This window comes from Protomyctophum parallelum, assembly GCF_964188405.1.
Source record: "Protomyctophum parallelum genome assembly, chromosome: 5".
Lineage (NCBI taxonomy): Eukaryota > Metazoa > Chordata > Actinopteri > Myctophiformes > Myctophidae > Protomyctophum > Protomyctophum parallelum.
Genome location: NC_139702.1, coordinates 45,175,998 through 45,201,761, shown reverse-complemented (window position 1 = coordinate 45,201,761; position 25,764 = coordinate 45,175,998). Strand labels below are relative to the sequence as shown.

At 41.4% G+C, this 25,764-nt stretch overlaps 1 protein-coding gene across 1 annotated transcript; it reads right to left on the bottom strand.

The window, feature by feature from the left end:
• Nucleotides 1–269: 269 nt before the first annotated feature.
• Nucleotides 270–25,300, bottom strand: suclg1 (succinate-CoA ligase GDP/ADP-forming subunit alph). Its single transcript, XM_083765126.1, has 9 exons — nt 25,215–25,300; nt 21,881–21,981; nt 21,248–21,364; nt 19,349–19,561; nt 17,611–17,668; nt 16,184–16,267; nt 15,289–15,440; nt 5,574–5,762; nt 270–783 (listed from the first exon to the last, which is right to left on the bottom strand). The coding sequence occupies exons 1-9, from the start codon at nt 25,246–25,248 to the stop codon at nt 757–759; spliced, it is 975 nt and encodes a 324-aa protein (XP_083621252.1). The 5' UTR covers nt 25,249–25,300; the 3' UTR covers nt 270–756.
• Nucleotides 25,301–25,764: the final 464 nt, after the last annotated feature.

Genomic DNA, 25,764 nt, shown 5'->3' with positions numbered 1-25,764 from the left:
TTTAATTATAGTTATGTTAACATTATAACTAAATATAAATATATTGGACATAAAGACAACATTTTAATATTAGTCAGTATTAAAGTAATTAAAGCGGGTCATGTTTGCATGTTTGGAATTATAACAGCTGAAATTAATATTATATCAGTATTCTGATATTAACCGGGCCGCCAGTTGCCCATGTATGCTCGATTCAGATTATTTAGATTTCCAGAAGACATCTACAATAATAAGCACAGCAAAAAACAGACACCAGTCAGAGCAGAAAATGATTTGAGAAATTATTTCTTATTCATTCAACAGCCATTGAAAATGGATGAGGGGTTAATTTCTTTACAGTGAGGGTAAAATAGAAAAGTCACAAATAGATCGCTATTATGACCTCTCTCTTCTTCTCCTCCAGGCGTCGACCACGGAACAGATGGTGCATAAACAGGTGGGAAACCAGTTCACTTGTTGTACCAGATGGGATACATACAGTGTTAAAATAGTTATTTACTAGGATATTACAGTACAATTAAGACAGCGTTACTTAATTCTTAAGTACAAGTTCATATGCGAGAGAGAGAGAGAGAGAGAGAGAAATTGCAAAAAGCTACACTGCATGTGCTATGGAGCTTGAACTGTTGAACTGTGTGAAGCCTGCAGGGCAAACAAAGCCACCTCAAGAACCGCTGGGCTGTTAATTTTCATTTCACGGCTGCCGTCGGAGGGGGGTGGGTGGGGTGGGTGGGGTGAGGTTCTCTCTGGCCCCATTTACAGCATCTTCCTCTTCTCAAACTCCTGCCAAAGTGGACAAGATAGAGAGAAATGAGAAGAAGAAAAAAAGAGGGAAAAAAAGTCTTGAGAAAGGACATAGAATTGGCCATGAATAAATCATTCCCTAACAACTTGTTTTTGATCTGGAGTTTCAGATCTGGCGTTCAGAAGAAATGGCGAGGGCCATCGTTAAGAGACCCAGACAAAAGGTTTCCCCTGGGGGGGAAGGGGGGTAATAAGAAAAAAGCTCTTTTAAGGTTTTCAACCCTTTTCATGTCAAGGCCGATTGTCTTTTCTGCATTTGAGCCACACACCACCATTTGATGACATTTAGCCTCTCAGACCCAACATTAAAGAATATTTGTCATCGTTGGCTAAGATTGTCCACAATTCAATGATGTTGGCAAACGTTGATGAAAATAACAATTATTTTACATGCTCCAATTGTGTAGACTTCTTCTAAATTAATTAATGCAAATTAATTAATGCAGTCGTTTAACAATAATGCAACTATTGAGTGTAAAATTAAACCAAATGGACCCGTACGGGTCAATTTTACACTCTCAAGAGTTAAAGATCTATAAGGGTCCATTTGGTTACCAACTCCATCATTTAAGTTGAGGACCACCTCGAACCCCCTCAAGGACTACTGGTGGTCCCCGGTACCACTTGTTGAAAACCACTGCCTTTAAGAGTGCAAAGAGTTCAAAAACATGACGGCAACATATGACAGAGAGCCATGTCAGCCATTACAACACAGGATGTTTACAGATGCAATTCACAAACATATCAAACAGGCAGGATGATAGAATGTCCCTCCTTCTAGAATATCCCCATTCCACAACATATGCAAATGCATGATCAGTTCTAAAGAAAGAACACACAGATGTCTGGCCCATTCTACACATGACTTCAATAGCCAGTGGCATACTGCCATCTTGTGGAGAAAGTTATATCTTCATAATAATCCTCCGGTCAAACTGCCTTAAATACCAGGGAGGAAACTCTAATGTCCTTCAGTCTACTCTCTGTCCTCAGCTCTGTCTGACAGAAGAGGGAGAGGGAGAGAGCATGTGTGCACGTGTCATCAATCATGGCATCATGACATTTCTGAGACTTTCAGACTTTAAAGTAAATAATGACCGAAAGTAGCCGATCTGCAAGCTCACAACACATCACGCTGTGACGTGTTGTGAGCTTGTAGATACTTTCTGTGCGCAGCAAGCATGCTTTCACAGAAGACCGCTGAAGGCTTCTATGGAATCCAAAGGACTGAACTCAGTCATGGCGACTGAGAACTTTAACCCATTTAGAACCGAGACTGATTCTAAAAATATATGGCTTCTAAAAAAAAAACGGTTTTCTGAAAAACCTCATGTTTCTATGTCAGTAGTGCTCAACCTTTTTCATGTCAAGGACCCCCAGAATTATCTGCATTTGTCCGCTGACACCCCATCTGAAAATATGCTGTTCCAGGGACCCCCCCAGGAGCAAATATCTGAGTTAAAAATATTCACTGTGAAAGAATATATATTCAAAGATTTGAGCCACATTTTCAAGATTTTTCAAAAATATCAGACCTACAAGCTCGTAGCGTGGCACTCTTGTAGATCTGCTATTTTTCAATAGCTAAAGTATAACATAATGCTTAAAACACCAAACGGGGTTCCCGCCATGAAGGCGTTAATCCATGTAATGTGCAGCAGAAACAATGAGAGAAGGCGGTCGGGGAAGCAGGTACACAATACATTCCCTTTCCCCGTTATAACATACAGTACAATGATCGTATCAGATAGAGGATTACCCACTTATACGTTGAGTTAATGGTCATTCATGCCAAAGTTGCCAAACCCCTTCAGCCCAACTGATGATTAATTGGATTTAGAATAGAAAACATGTGACACACACACACACACACACACACACACACATGGAAGGGCTCTACATGAAAACTGTTGACTGTGCGCACGGTCAACTTTTTACACAGCACGCCCGGTCATCTCAGACGGCACGCTAAAGTGTCACGGAACGACGGAAGCCTGGTTGAAAAACACTGGGATACAGTGTGTGTGGAATACAGTGCATGTGTATCTACAGCCATCATTGTGATAAATGGCTACAGTACAATATGCTAGATGGCAGACTTGGAACACAAACACTTTCAGCATTATTAATGTTCCTTGCTGCTTTTTATTGCATTCTTATATTTGCAATGCTTCAAATAAATACTCTCATTTCCTGTGGACTATAAACACTCACCGATACGTGAACATCGAACATCGAAAGACACTTTTTAAAGTAAGAACAGCTTTTAATATTTAATCATATTGACTATATTCGAATGGTTTGAGCCTCAATCACCACTCCGATATAACCAGTCATTTCTTTCTGGACTTTGAAAGCAGTTTTAGCTAATATACTACTTTTACTGATGATTTCATATTTGAGTCATTATAATACTGATGCTAGATAAAACCAGGCTTGTCTCCATTCCATGCCAGCTTGGAAAATCAACAATGGTGGACATTGTAAACAAAATGGAAATGCAAATTTGAGGTAGAGGAGGAATTAGGGTGACATTGATGACATCACGATGAGGACAAAATCAGTTGAGCTGTTCCTGAGAGCAATTTCCATTAAAGCACCTATGAAAGCCTGATTGTTCAAAATTGGTTATTTGTGGGGATAGAAAACAAACATAATTGGAGCCCCAAAAACACAAAATAAATTTAAAAAGTTGAATTTTATGTTATAGGTCCTTTAAGATTTAAGGTCACATCTGCAATATACGTATATTCCTTGTTGTTGAACCTGAAATTGTCCCTACATGATTAAAGAGGGTATCAGGTACCGTCGCCCAGAATCCATCTCGCTCTCTTTTTTCCCCCCGCCGTCCTCCTCCAGGTGTGGGGTTGCCATGGCAATTAATTGGCTGAGGCAGAGGATGGGAATTGCACAGGTGAGGGGAGTTGGGCTCATTAGATCCATTGCCAGAGCCTGACCAGAGCCTTTTGTGGGCTTTCTGGACAACGGTGTGTCCCACCAACTCGAGGTCGGGCACTGCACTCCCTGTGGTGGTTTGGAACGTGTGTGTCGAACTTTAAGTCGGTGGGGCACGCGGTTCTCGAGTTACGTGCATTACAACCGTACACACGCACGCACACAGACAGATAACTTTTGGCCTCCTTGACATGAAATAGTTTGAGAACAACTGACATAGAAACATAGGGTTTTTCAGAAAACTGTCATGATTTAGAAGACATTTAGTAGAATGTGGTCTCGGGTCTTAAGTGGCTAACCAGTGGGTTTGAGACACAGAATGTGATGCTAGTCCACTCACTCCTCAGCCCATAATGCTACAGCAGCACATGTTTGTTTTCTCCTCTTGTGCGTTAGCGCTCCGATTACAGCGGTCAATGACATTAACAGAGATGTATGAACACAATGGGCTGCAAAATTAACAACGAGCGAGAGCACGTTTTTCATCATTACTCGCAATGATTATGAATTAAACTTGGGACGAAAAACACGTTTTAATCTATATGTGGTGTGCAGTTGTACGCCGGGTGCCCCGCTAATGAAAGTATAAGATGATGAATGGCTGTAATACAAATGCTTTCACTTTTTATACATCTTGTTAAAAGTGTTTCCCCGGTAATAAATAAATTGAAAAAAAAAAAAAAGGAGGCAGCGTGGTGCCAACTCAGCCACTGTCAGACGTTTATTAATTTCTCCCCTTCAACATTGCCTGTTTATTGCATATTAAAAGTTAAATTCCCATCTAGCCAGATACAGCAAATACCATTTTATTGCCAAGTTGTAAGGAGGAACACCACTGTCACTGATAGTATAGGCCAGTGGTTCCCAAACTTTTTCATGTCAAGGACCCCCAAATTGTCACCAGTCTGTGGACCCCCATTTGAAAATATATTGCCAGGGACCCCCATGAGAGAAGATTTGTACGGCTCTAGCAATGATTCTCAACCTGTTTTCAATTTCAAGGACTCCCCAGTGTTACATGCATTAGTCTACGGACCCCCCATTTAATGGCTGTTAGGGTCTATTGGTTCCAATTGTACACTAAGGGTCCATTTGGTTCCTAACTATCATTTAGCTGGGGACCCCCTGGTAAAAACAGAACCAGTATCGTTTACTGAGAGCCTTACAATACAGTACTTTTCGAAACAGACGGAAGGCAACTGACCTTTTTTTACTTTTGGAAAATATACGGTAATATTGAAGAAACATAATGTGTGTACCGTCAATTTAATAAAAGCGTAATTTTGTTCACACAGATATGTTTGGGCGATTAGATTTATTTCTTGATCACCTCTTGTCTTGATTGTTTAAACATGACGTCATGGGCTGCTATGCTCCATAACAGGCTTGATATAAGCCCAAAGCTTATTGATACAGGGTACTCAATACACCTGGTCTAGGTCAGTGTTGTTTTTGGCAGCAAATTTTAGTCATAGTCTCTTGAATAGTTTTAATTTAGTTTTAGTCACCTGGAATGTGTTGGTTTAGTTTTAGTCGACTAAATGTCATGAGATTTTAGTCGACTAAATCTACAGTCGATTTAGTCAACTAAAATGAAATTTGGCAGGCATTGATGCCGTTGTAATGACTATTTTTACACTTGCTGAAAATAGCCGATCTACAAGCTCACAATAGGCTATTTTCAGCATGCAACCAAGTGCAATTAATCGGTCATACTTTCATAATCGTGCACCCCCATCTTCTCTGATGCTGTTCGCGCACACACACACACACACACACACACACACACACACACACACAGAAAAGGACCTCACCTTGAATATAGTGCTGCCCAGCTGGGCAGGAGACATGCTGACCACAACGCCAGCCGACTGCAGGGCGGCGATCTTCTCTTTGGCTCCGCCCTTGCCTCCGGCGATGATGGCGCCGGCGTGACCCATCCTGCGGCCCGGAGGGGCCGTCAGGCCCGCGATGAACGACACCACGGGCTTGGCCTTGGCTCCCTGGAGGTGGGGAGACGGAGAGAGATATGACATTAAAGAACACAACACAAGTTGTCCGTTGTCTGCTTGTTGTGATGAAAAGAGTTGAGCCAGAAGGTAAAGGCTCTCCGTCCACCGAGCAATCTTCGTTCCTACTCTCACCTATGGTCATGAAGTGACCCAAAGAATGAGGTCGCGAATACAAGCAAGTTCAGTCACGCAGAGAGACACTCGGGGGAGAGTCGCTGCTTCTTCGCTTGGAAAGGAGCCAGCTTAGGTGGTTCGGGCTTCTGGTTAGGATGCCTTTCGAGCGTCTCCCTAGGGAGGTCCTCGAGGCACGTCTTGGGATCCCCCCCAGGAGGAAGTCACTAATGTTGAGGGATGTCTGGAGCTCTCTGGTGGAGCCGTTGCCCCCGCGACCCGACTACGGATAAGCGGTTGAAGATGGATGGACAACACAAGAGCGCCGTTGAGAGAAGCGTGGACCAGTGAGAGTGAAAGAGGGCAGAGCAGTTACACAACAAGTGAATGGAATTGGGAGGAGGAAACAGAATACTAAAAGGGATGAAAAAAATAAAAAGATTCAGTTGCATCTCTTTTGCAATGTATTATATTCATTAGAAGTGCAAAGCCCTCAGTCTGTCCTCCTCCCATATTATTACTAGAGTGGCCACTGTCTCGATCAGCATTGGCATTATTAAAACGATGGGTCAATCAGACAATTTAATTGCGTGTGTGTGTGTGTGTGTGTGTGCGCGTGTGTGTGCGTCCAGGAAGGGTCACAGGCTGTCGCCAATTCACATGATCTCATTTCTGAGCTGGTAATTAGTCATGTTGGCAGTGATTAGCCCCGTCAGCGTTGCTCCCTCACTGATAGATCGCTTACATCCAGCAGGTGAGATCATTTCCAAAAGGTGGCGAAAGCTAATATTTCATCTTCAGCAACATCATAATCTGAAGTGTGTTCGCCACAAACAACGTGTAAGAGCGAGACAGAGAGTGTTGCGTGACTACATGTGAGTAATGGCTAATATTTCATCATAAAGCCTGATTTATATTCCATTACAACAATATTCTGTTGCATTGTTAGCTTGAAAATCAGTTATTTTAGAGCGAGCAACAGAGCCATGATGTGACAATCAATCAATTAGACTTTACACAACGACAGGATCATAAGGAAGAGAAAGGCAGGATGTAAACACTGGAAAGCTGGAAACATTTAAATTGTATACTTCTTTTTAAAACAAAATCCTATGAATAAAAATAAAAAAAACAATTAAGAACTTTGTAATGCTACTGATCAATCGAGTCAACTTAATTCAAGTGGCAGATGCCAAAAAAGTTGTTTTTTGAAATCAGGGCTGACCATTTGGTTGCCCTACTCATAGGATAATTGTGCTTCCCCCCCTTCCGACGAGAGCGCTGCTATTCCTCATGCAGATCGGCTATTTTCGCTGTTTGAGGTGACGCGCACACAGCCACTCGTTATTGCTTGGCGGAGCCGCGGTGAAATTTGTTATTTTGAGGGTCGGTTTGGCACTTTTTAGCGTGTTTTAGGTATCGACGGCACTGATTGAAATCATATATTTAGGGGAATGTCATGTATAACTGGTAGATCGCGATCTACCTTTTGGGCAGCCCTCCCATATAGGATAGGAACACATTTGTATGTAGGTGACTTCTTGCAAGGCCGTGATGCTACATTGGCAAGCTTCCCAGACACAGATGCAGAAACCGAACCTTGAAATGTGTTCTTCTGCAACATAAAACCTGTCAGTGGGAACTTGTTGAGAAGTAGAACAAGTTATTGCATTTTTTGAGCATTTTCCTGTCCACAGCTGAACAATAAAACCATCAGTTAGTCTCCAGGAACTAAACGGCAACTTATAGGAACAATCTTTTGTCATTAACCCATTCTGACCGGGCACCAATTTTGGTGTCAGCATCATGTTATGCTTTAGCTATTTAAAAATAGCAGATCTACAAGCTCATATCGCGCCACCGAGTGGCGCGATACGAGCTTGTAGGTCTGCTATTTTTGAAAAATCGAAGAGCGACTGACATTTTTAGAATCTGATCTCAGGTCAGAATGGGTTCATCAGACCAGTGTGTGTCCGGCGGAAACCTCGTATGAATCTGATCTCAGGTCAGAATGGGTTAAAAAAGTGACCACTACATGGCCTCCTCTATAGAGCGTCACAACCCCGCCCCCTTTCATGACGACGCCAGGCTCAGGAAATAATTCCCAATGCATTTTCCCAATAGACATTTCAAAAACTATTTATTTAAAGACCTTTTAAGCCTCATACAAAGGCAACTCGAGTTGTGACAAATCATGACAATAAACACAATGTTTTGGGCCGATCAAATAATTTGTAAGAAAAGAAAAAAGAAAAAAAAAAGTGTTGTATTCTGCCTTTTTTTCTTCTAATCATTTGTTCGGCCCAGAACATTGTGTTTGAACATTTGATTTGTCACAACTCGAGTTGGCTTTGTCCGCGGCGTAAAGTCTATGAGGAAAATGAACGGGGAATTCTTTCCCGGGTCTCTCGAGGGGGCGGGACTGCGACGCTCCATTCAGAACGTCGGCCCCATAGACTAAAATAAAGCTGAAATAAAGCAAAAGTTAAATCTCAAGACTGAACATGTAACGATGTTGTTTTAGGGGTCGACCAGCTTTAGAAATCACAGATTTGAGGAATTTGCTTTTATGACATTTCTGAGACCATTCATGTTTTCTGGAAGATGCTTCTAAACTTGTATTCTACTAGTTTGATCACTTCAAATACTCTTTCATCTTAACAGGATAAATAGTACTTACTTTGTCCCCGGTGCCAGAGCAGTAAAGGCAAGTTGTTTAATCCGCATTCATTTCTATTGATTAGCATCACGTTAGCATTATGCAACATTTTTAGCTAGCTCTGAGCGATTATCACGTAAAAACGGCCAAAAACCCTGTGTGCGCGCCTGTGCACGCGCACAAGCCGTATCTATATGCATTATGGCCATAGAGTATTAAAAGGATAGAGACTAAACTGGCGCGAAGCTCCGCCCCCTCCGCTATTCATGTCAGTGGAAGTTGCTCAGTGGCGTTTTGAAGCACCCGGAAGGCTGCCGGAAGTACCGTCTATTTCCGCATTTTTTCGCTGATTCAGCATTTGGAAGTCCGGAAATGCGGAAGTGCAGCTGGGCTTTAACATTGGGCGCTCGGTTGCATGGGGTTTCCTCGTCAAGAATCCACGGGTCCGCCTGCAGTCCTTCCTCTTACCACTAGGGCCCAGCGCTTCAACATTGGAGTGCATAGCTGGCCCCTTGATTATGGCTCATAACAAAACAAAAAGATCCTAGGTCAGTATAACGAAATTGCCGACTTTCACTACCGGTTCAACTACAAACCAACCAAAACATCTGGGGTCATTTGGGGGACTTTTTTAAACAACTTCTAGCACGGGCAACGGCCCCATCTTGTGGATTCCCGGCAGTATAGCACTTAACCTGTTAAAATAACCAACCTACAGGCTCGCAACACGTTGCGATGTGTGTAGATCGGGGACCGGATGTAATTCAGACACTAGCGTCTGCTCCCGTGCTTGTGGTTACGGTTGTGTAGATCGGCTATTTTAATCCATGCAAATAGACCATACATGGGCAACTGGCTGCCCGGGGGCCACATGCGGCCCCCACATTCACTTAATGCGGCCCTCAGGTTAATGTCAGAATACTGCTTTACTTACTTCAGTCATTAGTAGCTTAATGAGTAGTATTTATGTCCAATGTTTTGTATTTAGTTCATAAAAAGTTAACGTAACTATAATTAAAGGCATTTGCAATTAAATAAAATTTTAACTTTTCAGGATTCCAATTGAAAAATAGCAAGAAAGAAAAGTTCAGTGTTTCAATTCAAACAATGCCACACTTTTTGAGCTTGTAGATCGGCTATTTTTGCTACGACAGTAATATGCAACATGGCCCCTCTGGAGTGAGGGTGGAAATATAGAGGCCCTCTCCATCGTCAAAGTTGCCCACCCCTGACATAGACCATATGTAACAATCTTTACATGAATGTGTTTCACCTTTATATTGTAATGCCTTTTCAACAACATTTCATTATTTATCACTGCACTACAAGCTCAAACCTTTGAGCAGGGTCCTTTCAAGTGCTGCATTTTACAATTAAACATTTATCTTGGAGGAGAAGCTAAATGGCAAAGTGAGATTTAGCAAATGTCGACTAAATTATTCAGGTAAGTTTAGTAACATTTCAATGACTGTGGAGAAATTGTAAACTGGAGGGGGGTAGTAAAGTAACTAATGGAAATATGTTACCATTGTGGTCACAGGCAAAGTAGTGGAATGTATTTGGTGTAATATATGTTTCTTCCAGTTAGGCTTTATAAATATCTGTATATCTGTATCTGTAATGTGGCATGACGACTCATCGATCATGACATTAGCGTGCAGATTCCTGTGGCCCAGAAAACTGCACATTCTATAAAATAATCTGTCCAACAGCGATAGGAGGGAACAGACAACTTAATGTGCTTCATATCTCAAAGACTCAATGAACTGAAAAATAACTTTTGAGCTGAAAATACCCCGTCTATAAAACGTAGGCCTGTGAAAATAACACAAATAAAAATCACAAAAACGGATAAAAAGCTGCATGCAGCAATGGGGACCTCACACCTTTGTCCACGGCGGGATGCACACCAGGCACCCTTCCTTCTGTCGCCGTGATTCCAAATGTTCTCACTCATGTACGCCAAGTGACTTTGAGCTGGATCCAATTACAATCCAAGAGGAGTTTGTTAAAGTGCAAACTGTGTAAATGGCATAAGATGCACAAAAACTGCCCATTTTTAGGACCAAACCTCACTCCTTTTTATTGGTATGGCCGACCTTTTGTGGTGGTTCTGGAGAACCTTGGGTCCGACTGACTCGAGTCCGGGCACTGCCCTCCCTGCGGAGGGCAGTGCCCGGGGGGGGGGGGGGGGGTGGAACGTGTGTGTCGAATATGAAGTCGGTGGAGCAAACAGTTCTCGAGTTACGTGCATTACAACCGTACAAACACGCAGACACGCGCGCACGCAGAGACGTGGCACATTTATAGTAGGATAAACAACTCCTTGCATTTCAACCAGGGCTTGACGCTTAGCATTTTTCCAAATAGCACGTGTGCGACTAAGTTGAAAAATCTAGTAGCACACTAATTATTTTAGGAGCACGGTGAAAAGTTATCAAATAATGTGTTTCCTATGTATACCGGTATACATAGATTTAGTCCCCACACATCTCATGATTTGCCATTGACAATGAAAGGGGAATTCAGGTCAAAATTCCACTAAATATGATGTAAATTAAACATCAAAACATTAAATGCCATTGACATTGAAAGGAAAATGTCATATGTACGTCATATGTAAACGAGCAAATCAGCTATTAATCCAATCACAGCTAGGTATTCTGATGATGTATGATGATAAGATTGTCCCTCACTTCACCCAGGTGTGATTTTTCTTTAATAAAGTGATATGAGGTAGGGACGGGCAATATGGCAAAATATTATATCACAAAATCTTTTCAGCAATTATCAAAATATTGATATTCATCAGGATATCATTTTTATGTTTATTTTTATATAATCTATATAACCAATTTGTTTTTATGCTGATAGACTATTTGTTTTTTTATGCAGATAAATTAAATTATTATCTATATAGCTATCTATGTTGCTCATGGATGCATGGATGGATAGACAGACAGACAGACTATCCGTTTTTATCCTGCTGTTCTATCATGTGATATTCTGCTCGATTGTGAATTAAATTGTAACATTCTCCTTGGCTTTGACTGCTTCAGACAGAACATCTGACACAGCGTCAGCTACAGTAGACTATTCATTTACTAAACTCGGCTGCCTACCGTTGCTTATTAAGCAGGTCACACAATGGATGGACCACTGATATTTATCCAGCCAGGTCGGTGATTACTAATATCATTCATGCTGTGCAACACATGCTTTTGTAAGCGACGCTAAGGATTGTTTTGATCGATAATAATCCGTCATGTGCACGCGCGTGCACTCTTTATTTGTGTGTGCAGCCGTGCACAGTGTTTCTCCCGCGTTTGGTTAAAAGTTGGCGTTCAAACTTTACAAATTTTAGTATTCAACGTGTCGGGGACGCCATCATGCTGCGTTCACTCCGACGCTCTGTGCTGCCTGCAAGGGAACAACAGACACACAGCACATGAGCACAGAGTGCTAAAATGCATCGAGCCTCGACACGTTGTTAGCTTGTAGATCTGCTCTTTTTGGCGAACGACACCGCCGTACTACAAATATAAATGTAGGTATAGAACTGAAACTAATAGAATGTGTATTGCGGGATCAGAGCCTTAATTGTCTTTATCACGATTGAACGGTCAAATTCTGTAGACGCACCAGTTCTACAAATTGAAACAAATTGAAACTTGCACGGTGCTATTTTTAGTAGCATATGCGGCTACCTAGTCGCACTGTCGAGCCCTGATTTCAACACTGGTGTGTCTCTCGGGACCTGCATATCAGCGATTCCCTTCAGCCTGGAATATCATTGTTATGCAGTTCACTGTACTTGGAATCCAGCAGCCTGGACTTACATACTGTTAATGTGGTCATGTACTTCAACATTCTAATCTTCTGATGTTTAAGTTAACCATACTGGTGATCAATTGGCTGCATTGAAGACAACAATAAGAGGCAAATTCAGAAATGGATTGTGTGGCTCTTGCGACACAAACACTCACAAATAATAAAGTGCAATTCTCAAAGCACAAAGGTTGAAATGCCCGGCTAAGCCCGCTGCCAAGCAAACTGGGTCTCACTGCTCCAATGCACTTCGTGCTGTGCATTTAAATTAGGTAATTATGCACATATTTGGGAATAAATTTTCTCCCAACTATGCAAAAAATAAACACTTAGTGTTAAATGGTAAATAGTGCATTTATATAGCGCTTTTATCCAAAGCGCTTTACATAGATTGTGCATTACATTCACACACATGTTCACACACAGATGGTGGAGGAAACCATGCAAGGCACCAACCTGCACATCAGGCGCAATTAGGGGTTCAGAATCTTGCTCAAGGACACTTTGACACTAACTCTGGGGAGCCCACAGGGATCAAACTGGGAACCTCACGTGTTTGTTTGTTTTTTGGCCACTGCATTACTCCATTTGGCACTCTACAGTTTCAAGGCCTTTGCTAGGCCAACGGAACACCTTGGCACCAGCTTCACAAACTCTCCATGGCTGTGTCAAAGACGCACATTCAAAAATAGTGCTGTGAAAAAGCCACAATTTACAAAATTGACATTTGACACATGGATAATTGCAATCAAATGCACAACAATGGTAAACGGCACTAAGCTGCAAGACGGTGTGGGCATGTTTACGCCAGCATTTCATGAAGTATTGGACCTTAAAAGGGGATATTTCACTTTCAAATAAACGTTTGGTCATTTCATAGTCTACCTCGATTAGGTATTTAGATATGTAATATTAATTTTAGCTGCCCCACCCCCTTCTTATACAAACTCAGTCCATTGTAACTTCGAACTCCATTTTAACCATGATATAATCTCTTTTCTGGCGACTGACATTGTCCTTCTAATACATGGAGGTGTGGTTTTTCTTTTACTGGTTATGTATTTTTGAATAATTGTTCTTAGAAAAGAATGAGGACTCCCCCTGGAGGACAGAGTAGACTAAATAATTAAAACATAATAATAATGTTAACTCCTTTTGGTCCATTTGGTTACCAACTCTCCATTTAGCTGGGGGACCACTGGTTGAGAAGCACTGACCCAAATCATTATATCAACTCTTCACCATAGCGCGTGGCTGGCCATACCAAGAATGGTCATTCATTCTCAAACCCAGCCCCAGACTAAACCATTACTACCCGTCTGTCTTACTTAATGCAATTACCATAAAACATATTTAACTGAAAGAGACGTCAGTTTGAACCATTAATAAAACAAATGTCTTGGAGAATTAAGCAAGCTTCTATCACACAATAGCTTATTTTGTGCTGGCCCGATCCATTTAAAAAGGCTTAACTAAACTATTGTGTGTGCCGTGCACTACACGAAAATCAACTTCAAGTGGAAGATCAATGTGTTCAGTCACGCCCATGGTCTTTTTTTCATGCATGTCGTTGTCTCGCGCGAATGGTCTCTGGTTGTCAACACTTGGGGTGATTGGGTGGGTGGGTGGTTGGGGCGAAGCGGGGGTGTACTTTGAGAGGAGTTATTCTTTTGAGACACCATGGAGAGATTTGCATGCATTAGAGCAGCCAGGAAGCAAATCAAATCCATTTCTCAGCTCCAGAGCACCTTCGACAAACACAAAAAAAAGAGGAAAAACTCATCTCCGAGCAAGCAAAATCCCACATAGAGGCCTATTCAAGCACCACTTGAAAGTTATTTTGCGTCCTAACTATATAATCCACCCACACAGTTCTCCAAAAAAAGACGACTTTCTTTCACAGCTCGCTTCACCCCAAATGTGAATGGCACAGAAAAGGATGTTCATAAATCACCACCGTGACCAATCTCTTACACATCTTGAATAAAGCCAGTGAATCTCCCTGTTCAGATGGTCACTCCTCACAGAGACCAGACCGGTAGGCCTTTCTGTTCAGATGGTCACTCCTCACAGAGACCAGACAGGTAGGCCTTTCTGTTCAGATGGTCACTCCTCACAGAGACCAGACAGGTAGGCCTTTCTGTTCAGATGGTCACTCCTCACAGAGACCAGACAGGTAGGCCTTTCTGTTCAGATGGTCACTCCTCACAGAGACCAGACAGGTAGGCCTTTCTGTTCAGATGGTCACTCCTCACAGAGACCAGACAGGTAGGCCTTTCTGTTCAGATGGTCACTCCTCACAGAGACCAGACAGGTAGGCCTTTCTGTTCAGATGGTCACTCCTCACAGAGACCAGACAGGTAGGCCTTTCTGTTCAGATGGTCACTCCTCACAGAGACCAGACAGGTAGGCCTTTCTGTCACAAGTAATACATACTCGCCTAATCACACTTATTTTAGATAATCGCAATTATTTCAGCGTTGTCTGAACAAACATTAAATGCCAAATGACAATCAGAATCAGAATATCTTTATTGTCATTGTACAAGACAACGAAATTGTCTTGTACAATGACAAAGATATTCTGATTCCCCGTTTACGGCTCAGAAAGAATGCATCGTATCTCCTAATCTAGGGAGTTCTACATGGTTTTGACCAATACTTCTTTGGCCATACTTCTGTCTTCATTTGACTTCAACAAGCCTCTCGTTTGGAATATTGGACATCGTGAGGTGAAGACGGAACATTATGCCTTGTGGTTTTTGTAGGAAACGGAAGGGCTTTCAGAGTTGAGTAAAATCTGCCCGGCACCCTGAGCTCCTATTTTGAAAGAAATCCCGGCACTCGTTGCGTTAAGAGCGTCTGCTATATGCCTACATTCTAATGTGCTGGTTTTGTGTCCCCCCCTTCCCCTCCTTACCGTGTTGTGCTGTTTGAGGTACTCGGCTGCGTTCTCCTCTGCGTTGCCTCCGATCTCGCCGATCATGATGATTCCCTCCGTCCTCGGATCCTGCAGGAACACCTCCAGACAGTCGATGAAGTCTGTTCCGTTGAACGGGTCGCCACCGATGCCTGGAAGAAGATACAAACATCATCAGGGTTTGATTTCATCGACTAAAAGCCATGACAAAAAGTGTCAGTCGACTACCTTTTTTTAACTAAATAAAAACTAAGCTATGATGACTAAGAGTACATTTATTGACAATTTCGTAAACAAATAAAAACTAGACTAAAATGTTTGGCAGAAGAGATCCAGTAGAACTAAAAGACAAGTCATTCTGTGTTTGGTTGTGCTCTGAAATTTGCAGATCTACAAGCAGGACAACTTGTCACGCTGCAACACATTGTGAGCTTGCTCCTAAAATCTAAAAGCTGTTTGGCTTTACAATTTATTACATTTTGGTGATGTTTGTCAATTATCCCAGAGACTAAGTATACCAGTTTTATGAGGGGTTCACAAAATTACTGTATGTTCAAGTGTTTCCAAATATCTATCAGAATGCAAAACATAGTTACACAAATCATACATGTCTGCAAGAAATATAACAGCAGTACTGTTATTTTGAGTACTTTACAGATAAAAAAGAAAAAGAAGATAACTCATTCAAACATTACAAAACGTTTTACAATACACTTTTTTAGCCGAATTTGCATATTGTGTTCTCAGGCAATAAATCAACATTAACATGAGAAACACTGAGAAATAATTGCTATGGTTGGATCAAAGAAGAGCCATTAAAATGTTGCATTCCGTATTGCAGTCTAGTGTGAAGTAAATTCATTAAAACGGATGGCGGTTAACACACAAAGCTTACCGATGCAGAGTGACTGGCCGAGGCCAACTTGTGTAGTCTGGTGCACCGCTTCATATGTGAGCGTGCCCGACCTGGACACGATGCCTAAAAAACACAAAGGGAAATGTAAATTATCCTTTCGCTAAATCCCACCCCAAAAAGCGATTGTCCAATGCCAATCCAAGTAGTTTAGCAACTGTTGCTATGCAGGACAAGCTTTTGTCACTGCATAGCTGTCAGTGTTATTTTGCATGGCTGTGTTGTTGAACATATACACGGCTTAACGTCAGGAAGATTACACAATTGACCCACCCCAGGTGATGGCAATAATACTAATGACCGTAGTCTTACCGTGTAACCTGAAAACCCCTGTCGGGTAGTCGTTAAAAAGTTGATTTCTCCCCCTGTCATTTCCTCGTATTTCTAGTTCATTTAAATAATGTCATACAAATTTGTCCAGTGCATAGCCTACTGCAGGCCTGGTCGACGAGAGATTTTGATGCTCTTGCTACTGAAATGATCGATGTATTTATATGGAGAAATCCCGTCATTTAACATGCATCTCTATGGGGGAGAAGGACAGCTTGCCCTCATGTCTCCTCGCTGCTAACGTGCCCATTGGACAAGGACAGGTTGGGGAGGGACTTAGCAAAGGGCTAATTGCAATGCAGCGTAGCACAGACCAGCCTACAACGAGGGGAATGTTTCACTAGCAACACTCGCCAGCGTTCACACCAATTCCGTGCAGCTTAACCCGTTTAGATCTGAGAACGCATCTGTATCTCCACTTTAACCATTATTTTAAACTTTAGCTGTTGAAAAATAGCAGATCTACTGTAGCTTGTAGATCTTCTTTTTCTTTTTTTAATGTGGTGCAAATCTTTCAATATATATTCTCTCACAGCGCATGTTTTTAACTCATATATTTGCTCCTGGAGAGGTCCCTGGAACTACTGTATTTTCAGATGGGGGGGGTCGACGGCCAAATACATATGTTTGGGATCCTGGACATGAAATACTTTGAGCACCACTGACATATAAACAGAACACAGAAAACGGTCATGATTTACAGTAGAAGACATTTGTCGAATCTGTTCTCAGGTCATAATGGGTTAACCTTGAATACACGGCCATTTCCCAAACGGCCTCCATCATCAAATATTCAACGTATAAATCAACCTTCTACTGTGAGTAATACAAATATTGTGATTGATATACATGCAGTACACACACACCATCTATGTTATGCGCTATGAGCTTGTGGATCTGCAATTTTTCAATAGCTAAAGTATGACATAATGCTTAAAACACCAAAAAGGGTCCCTGTCTTGAATGAGCTAGTCTAGGAACATGCTCGCATATATAAATGTAGAACTCATTTCCTTTTCAGGTTATTGGGCCTCTGAATACTTTCACATTTCCATACACACAATTCATCAAAACCTTACCGATTCTGCCCTTCTTGTGAATGTGGCCAGGCATGATCCCAATCTTACATTCCCCAGGCTGCAAAGAAAAATAATAATTTCACAGAAATAACTGCAGTTACTAGCAGGGGTGGTAACAATACATTTTAACAGCGCTACGATATGCATCACGATACATGGTTGACGATACGATGCATGGACGTTGTTGGTTCATTATGCTTAAATGTAAGTCGCTCTGGATTAAGAGCGTCTGCTAAATGCCTAAATTGTAATTATGGCTATACGATAGGATTCAATGATTTAACCCATTTTGGGTGAGAACCCCTTTTAGTGTTTTAAACATTGTTATAATTTAGCTATTGAAAAAAAGCAGATCTACAAGCTCATGGCGCGCCACCGAGTGGTGCGCTACACGTTTGTAGGTCTGTTATTTTTTGAAACATCGTGAAAATGTGGCGCAAATTTGGAAAATATATTTTTTCAGAACAAACGTTTTTAACACCAAACTTTGCTTCTGGAACAACATATTTTCAGATGGGGGTCGGAGGCCAATTACATATAATTGTTGGGGAAATATTGAGCACCACTGATATAGAAACATAGGTAGGCTATCTGTCATTTAGAAAACATTTTTTAAACGTCAGGCCTAAATGGGTTAAAATCTATACAGTAAATATTTAGCAAAATCTGTGTGAAACAGAGCAGGTCTATGTAAATTGTATGTAAACAATTTTGTCAACAAATAAATACTACACTAAAATGTTAGTTAGGGACTAGTGGAGAAGAGATCCAGTATAAGTAAAAGACAAATCTACAAGCTCACAACATGGCGCGTTGTGAGCTTGTAGATCGGCTATTTTCAGCGTGTGTGTAAAGAAAAGAAAAATCTGCCTTTATGACGGCATCAAGGCCTGCCAAAATACATTTTAGTCGACTAAATCAACTGTAGATTTAGTAGACTAAACTCTTGATATTTAGTCGACTAAAACTAGACTAACACTAAAACATTCCAGGTGACGTAAATTAGTTACTAAATTAAAAACTATTCAAGAGACTATGACTAAAACTAAAATTTCAAAAACAACATTGGCAACATATCTCCAAAGAAGACAAGATGATGATGGCCTCTATGATATCAGTCGTGGCGACTGAGAACTTTAATCCATGCATTGTGTCTTTCTTACATTGATGACTCCTGGGCAGTTGTATGATAATGTGATTATGTGTGCCATTGTGTGTGTGTGTGTGTGTGTGTGTGTGTGTCAGTGTGTCAGTGTTCTAGTCTTTTGAAAAGTTTATTTAGTTTCAGTCACATTTTAGTCACCTGGAATGTGTTGGTGTTAGTCTAATTTTAGTTGACTAAATGTCATGAGATTTTAGTCGACTACAAAAACTAGTTGGTTTAGTCAAACAAAATGTGTTTAGGGCCTTGATGCAGTCGTAGGATGTTTTTTTCACATGCTGAAAATAGCTGATCTACAAGCCCACACAACGTGTCGCAGCGTGACGTGTTGTGAGCTTGTAGATCTGCCATTGGCAGCATGCGATTGCAAACAAGTGTAAAATGACTTATACTGGACCTTTTGTCCACTATAGTCCCTTCCTAACATTTTGGTCTAGTTTTTATTTGACAGAATTGTCAGTATATGTAGTCTTAGTTTCCATTTAGTTTTCGTCAGTGGAAAAAGGTAGTCAATGAAAACAACACTGTGTGTGTGTGTGTGTGTGTGTGTGTGTGTGTGTGTGTGTCTCTCCTTACATTGATGACTCCAGGGCAGTTGGGGCCGATAAGACGGGTCTTGGTCTGCCTCAGCAGCCTGTGCTTCACTCGGACCATGTCCTGCTGGGGGATTCCCTCCGTGATGCACACCACCAGAGGAACTTCTGCGTCGATGGCCTCGATGATGGCGGCCGCCGCGAAGGGAGGAGGCACGTAGATCACAGTGGCATGTGCCCCCGTGCCCGCCATCGCCTAAAAAAATACAAAAAACACAAGAAGTTGAAAGCATGAGGCGCGTTTGATTGATTAACCCATTTCGACCCGATACCAGATTCTACAAATGTCTTCAAAATCATGATAGTTTTGATGATAGAAAATATGTTGTTCCAGAGACCCTCCCAGAAGCAAAGATTTGAGTTAAAAATGTTCGTTCTGAAAGAAAGATTTTTTTTTAATATATATATATATATATATAATTTTTTTCACGATTTTTCAAAAATATGATTAAGCACTACGCTTGTTTACAACAGGGTCCACCATTTTAAATTCATCAAAACATTTAGAAACTTACAAATATACACTTCTAAAGAAAGAAGAAAGAAAAAAGAAACAGGAAATCATCATATAAAGAAAGTAAAAAGGGGGGAAAACATGTACAGTATGGGGAGAAAAACTCAACTCAATTTAAAGTTATGAAACAGCGCCATCTAATGGTTCCAGGGATCCCCCAAAAAATACCATGATTGTCAACGTTTAATCTCATTGCTCTTTGAAAGCCTGCGCAGTGCGCACGTTCATTTCAATACAGCACAGTTCTCAATGTTGAGATAACTCCCGACAATTTACTGTGCATTAAAAGTCAAACCCCTACCTCCGTGACGGAGTTGAAGACTGGCTTTAGTTAACCCATTCTGAACGGGAGCCTCTTTTGGCGTTTATAGCATTATGTTATACTACTAGCAGATCTACAAGCTCATAGCACGCGCTACGAGCTTGTAGGTCTTTTTTTTTTTTTATCGTGAAAATGTGGCGCAAATCTTTGAATATATATTCTTTCAGAGCAAACGTTATTAACTCAAATCTTTGCTTCTGGGGGGGGGGGGGGGGGGTAACCTGACGCTGCCAGATGAGGGCGGTATTGGGTAACCATGTTCCCCAACACAGCACTCATCTGGGATCTCTCAGGGAGTTGAGCTGACAAAAATCCGTTCCGTACCGAACCAATCAGCATGAGCTAAGGGCGGGATATGTGCGAAACCGGATGTGAAGCTATATAGACACGTCAATATGATTGGTTGTGTTTGCAAGCCCACATGGTGATAGACAATCATTTACCAAGTATCTTGAAAAAAAGGAACAGCCCCGTCATCGAATTTGCTTCTGCGATCCCAGATCCCAATAAGCTGTGAAACAAATTTGTGTAGCAAGCTTCTTGGATCTGGCAGCGTCAGGTTAGGGGGGGGGTCCCTGGAACAACATACTTTCAGATTTCTTTCGGCAGCCAATTACATATAATCTTGGAGTCCTTGACTTGAAAATGTTTGAGAATGACGGACATGGAAACATGAGGCATTTCAGAAAACTGTCAGGATTTAGAAGGCATTTGTAGAATCGTCCTCAGGTCTAAATGGGTTAAAGTAAAACACCTACCTCCTTGACGGAGTTGAAGACTGGTTTTAGTTACAGTAAAACACCTACCTCCTTGACGGAGTTGAAGACTGGCTTTAGTTACAGTAAAACACCTACCTCCTTGACGGAGTTGAAGACTGGCTTTAGTTACAGTAAAACACCTACCTCCTTGACGGAGTTGAAGACTGGCTTTAGTTACAGTAAAACACCTACCTCCTTTACGGAGTTGAAGACTGGCTTTAGTTACAGTAAAACACCTACCTCCTTTACGGAGTTGAAGACTGGCTTTAGTTACAGTAAAACACCTACCTCCTTTACGGAGTTGAAGACTGGCTTTCCGAGGTGCGTCTTTCCTCCCTTGCCGGGAGAAACGCCTCCGACCAGCTGGGAGCCATAGTCCAGAGACTGCTGGCTATGAAATGTCCCCTAGAGGGAAGCAGAGATTCACCATTCAAGGATTATAGCAACTGGAGGAATAGCCAGTTAACCACACATTCTCAGCCTCAGCGTAAAATATTGACATGCCATTCTAGGACTGTGGTTCTCAAAGTCGGGCCCGGGGAGCCCCAGGGGGTCCTTGAGGGAGTTCCAGGGGGTCCCCAGCTAAATTAATGATAGCTACAAACTGTAACTCAGATTGTACAAATGGAACCAAATGAACCCTCTAATAAGAGGAGATGAAAACGTTTGAGAACCACTGTTCTAGGCATGAGAGAAGCTGTAAAGAATATTGAAAAGGTTAAAGTGGACAGCTAAAGGTGTGAGCATGTTAGACATCTGCATCACACGAATACCATCAGTTCAACTAAGCTGTTAACATAAACCCTGATATCAATCAATACATGATTATTTACAGTCAACAAATGATAGCATTAATGTGAGGAAGTTATCCAGTAATTGGCTACACTGTGAAGCCAGGACATGTAGTTACTGTATACAAACCTGTTTCCCGGTAAACCCTTGGCAGATGACCTTTGTGTTCTTGTCGATGTAGAGGTTCTTCCTACTGGCAGTATAACAGTGCCTCACTCCAGTCTGCTGCACTGGAAGGACAAAGAAAGGCCACAAAGAGTGAGATTTGGGGTGTAGCCTGATTGACTAGTTTATTGAACATAAATGTATAAACAGCAAGTCCACTTGCCAGAATGTGAACACGGCCATGTTGAGTACACCAAGGCTTTATGTTAGAAATGTTTGAGTATGGGTCCCCAGCATGTAGAAACTGCTGGATGCTAACTTGCATGTGTTGAGCAATTGTCATAATTGCTCAACATATATATGTGATAAGAGGAAAACAAATCTAAATTTCATCATGCTTTAAGTAGCATATGACGTATCAAACTAGGGGGTTTTCATGATGCTGAATCCATTCCAAGCATTAGTTTTGCACACAAAAAACACTCCTTGGGCTAAAACGGCCGTCATCACAAATGTGATGATGCCGTTTTTTTGCAAAACGAATGCTTGGAATGATTCAGCAACACATCACATGCTACATAAAGCATGATGAAATTTTTTATTTGTTGCCTTCTATAGGTTGTTAATGTCAATTGTCAAAGTGATCGATTGATTTAAAATCTTATTTCACAGTATGCAGAATGGGTACATTTCGAAACGAAAGCACAGGTCACTACAAAAACTGCTACTTTGGACACACCATGATTAAGCACTCACACTTGTTTACAACAGGGTCCAGCATTTTCAATTCATCAGAACATTTAGAGACGTACAAATATACGCTTCTATAAAAACAGGAAATCATCATATAAAGGAAGTAAAAAAGGGAGCCAGCAGTTTCGAATTGCAGCCGTCCGTAGGTGCTCTTTGAAGGAGTCGGTAGTGTGTTCCACATTAACTTTTAGTGGCATAGGAGCGAAATTAATTAAATCCCTCGTTTGAGAGGAATCAGGGTGTCCTACTGCCCTTGAACAAGACACTGAACACTAACTGCTCATGATGAGCAGGTCAGTGACTTTCATGATATTATCGAATGGTGTGTGTGTGTGTGTGTGTGTGTGTGTGTGTGTGTGTGTGTAAGATTATAATATAAATGCACTGCACCAGTTATCATTTTAATTTACCTGATGTGTATTGCTTTGAGTCTATCTATAGCCAACCATTAACCAGTCTCTTGATCCACGTTTTCAAACACACATGGCCTATCTATTCTATCTACCGACTCTGAGGCAACCAGCAATCAGTGAACTTAGCACTTTAACCTGTATTATGGGGTCAACAATGTTGTCCGTACACAGACACATGTGTCCGTGGGACAGACTTGGTATTGCCCATTTGGTTTTCACTTTTACACACCATTATAAAGTTGTTATCTTGATAACACGGACAAGACCCAATTACTGAATGCAAAGTCTCCAGGTTTTTTTCAGAATATGTATGACACTGATTTACTATGGCATATTAGGAGTCAAATGGAGCCATAAGCTGGGTCCATTTGAACACTCTCATATTTACAGACCCGGTCATTAATTCATGGGTTTCTGATAATATTATTTTCCATCATTTTGTATGTCGATTTGTTTCATGTATTGTTTTAAGGTAACCCAGGGAAGGGTTACCTTAAAGCCTTTTGTCAGTGGCAGTGATTTATCAAAATGGCATTATTGTTACTTTGAACACCTAACGTAAAATGTGCCAAACTGATGGGTCACTGCTGTCAAATCCAAGGCAAAAATCACACCCATGCGAAGTGAGGGGCGCTCTTATCAGACATGATCATACATCATCTCATTCCGGCAAATTCGAATTTGCGCCCTCACCTTCGTCTTCAATGTTTGTGTTACGCAATGTTACGCAACGAACACTCAAAGCTGTCCATTCCATTGTCAATGGCATTTCAATGTTTGTGTTTGGACAATGTTTGTGTTTACACACACCCTCAAAGCTGGACATAGTAGTATCATAGGACTAGCTCCCCTCGGAAATGCTGCTGAACATAGAAACATTATAAGCTGCCTCCCATAAAGCTGAATGAAACTTTAAATCGTAGCCAGGACAAGATAACTTGCATGAGGTGCAGGGCGTCGCAGGAAGCACATGGTCATGCTAAAATAAGCAAGAGTCATGCGAGGGCAAAGTTCTACTCTGATACAACAGGCCACCATTCGCTTCCAATGGTCGCCGTGCAGCGACATGAAGAAGTCACATACAAACATTCTGATCCTTCCAATGGCCGTTATGCAGCGACATGAAGACACATATACAAACAGACAACCCAGCATTTGTAGCAAAGCTTCAAACATACAAATAAGTTGAGCTGCTTTCAACTTCAGTTGCAAATGTGCTGTGTATCTTTGTATTTTATGTATCCGTCAGTGTGAACTGAACTGTAAACAAAGCATTGTAATTGTAAAGTGAAGGCAGTCAGGCTCAACAGTAAAAGGAATGTGAACCCACTCTTTACGGGTGGTTGAAATTTGAAACTGTCCCCAGTAAAAAGGTCAAAGACCCACCCACCTTATTGTACATATAATTTCCTTTTGATTTTTAACAGTTTGGCATAGTGTATGTGTCATTAAATGTTCATTTGAATTGAATATAATGGACCCCAATGGAAACAAGCCAGCCATAGGCTTACTTGGGGAATAAATCCTCTTTAATAGCAGACCTTGAATTGCACTTGTGATTTATTTTTTCGTTTCTGCAAACTTCATATAAAGCAGTGGTTCCCAAGGTTGGATCCGGGGAACCCCCAGGGGTCCTTGAGGGAGTTCCAGGGGGTCCCCAGCTATAATATATATAACTCTGAGAGTGTACACCTGATTTGTACACTCTCAGAGTTAAATTAACATTGATTTTAAAATATAAATCAGGGTCTCAGGGATAGAAAATCGATTAAATGGGGGTCCGTAGACTAATACATGTCAAACTGGGGGTCCTTGAAATTAAAATTGTAGAAAATCAGTGCTATAGAGCTGTACAAATCTTCTCTTATGGGGGTCCTTGGCATACATTTTCAAAATGACACTAATGAGTGTCATGTTGAGGGGTCCTTGACATGAACAAGTTTGGGAACCACTGATAATATAAAGTATTCAATTAAACCAGGGTTACCACCACTGAGGCTGGCTAGCTGTAGCAGCCACCGGCTAACATCCATTCCATGGCAAAGCGAAATGCCAAACACTGTGCTAGCACTGTTAGCTGACAGCTAAACACGGTGTGTTCTCCTTGACCTTTACTATTGTTCTGCAGTGACAACAGACTAGTCTGTGCTGTGGTTTATTTAAACATTATTAAATAGCAGTGTTGTACTTACAGAGCAGCCGGGTAAACAACCTACAGTGAGACATCTTCGGTCATTCACCAATGACACGGGAGGCTGAGGACCTAATGCTGAGCTGTAGGTGACCACAGATATGCCTGACTGAGGCTGTGGACCTGGGCTGATAGCTGACCACACAATATGCCTGACTGGCCCGATGGAGTTTATTTGGCAGTTCTTGATCATAGGTTCTGATTTTTTTTAACACTAATATATTTCATTTATTTTATTTATGTTAAACTAAAATAAGTACGTTCGGGCATGGAACTCTGGATATTGATGTTTTTACACATCATACATGAAATAACGCTTTGTCAACACTAGAGGGCGCCACTACCACGAGCAGTATGTGGTCAGGTCAGTACAGAAACCACAGGCGTTTTTATTTACACAGACTGTTAAGGGGATTGATTGATTGATTGATTGATTGATTGATTGATTGATTGATTGATTGATTGATTGATTGATTGATTGATTGATTGATTGATTGATTGATTGATTGATTGATTGATTGATTGATTGATTGATTGATTGACAGGTAAAT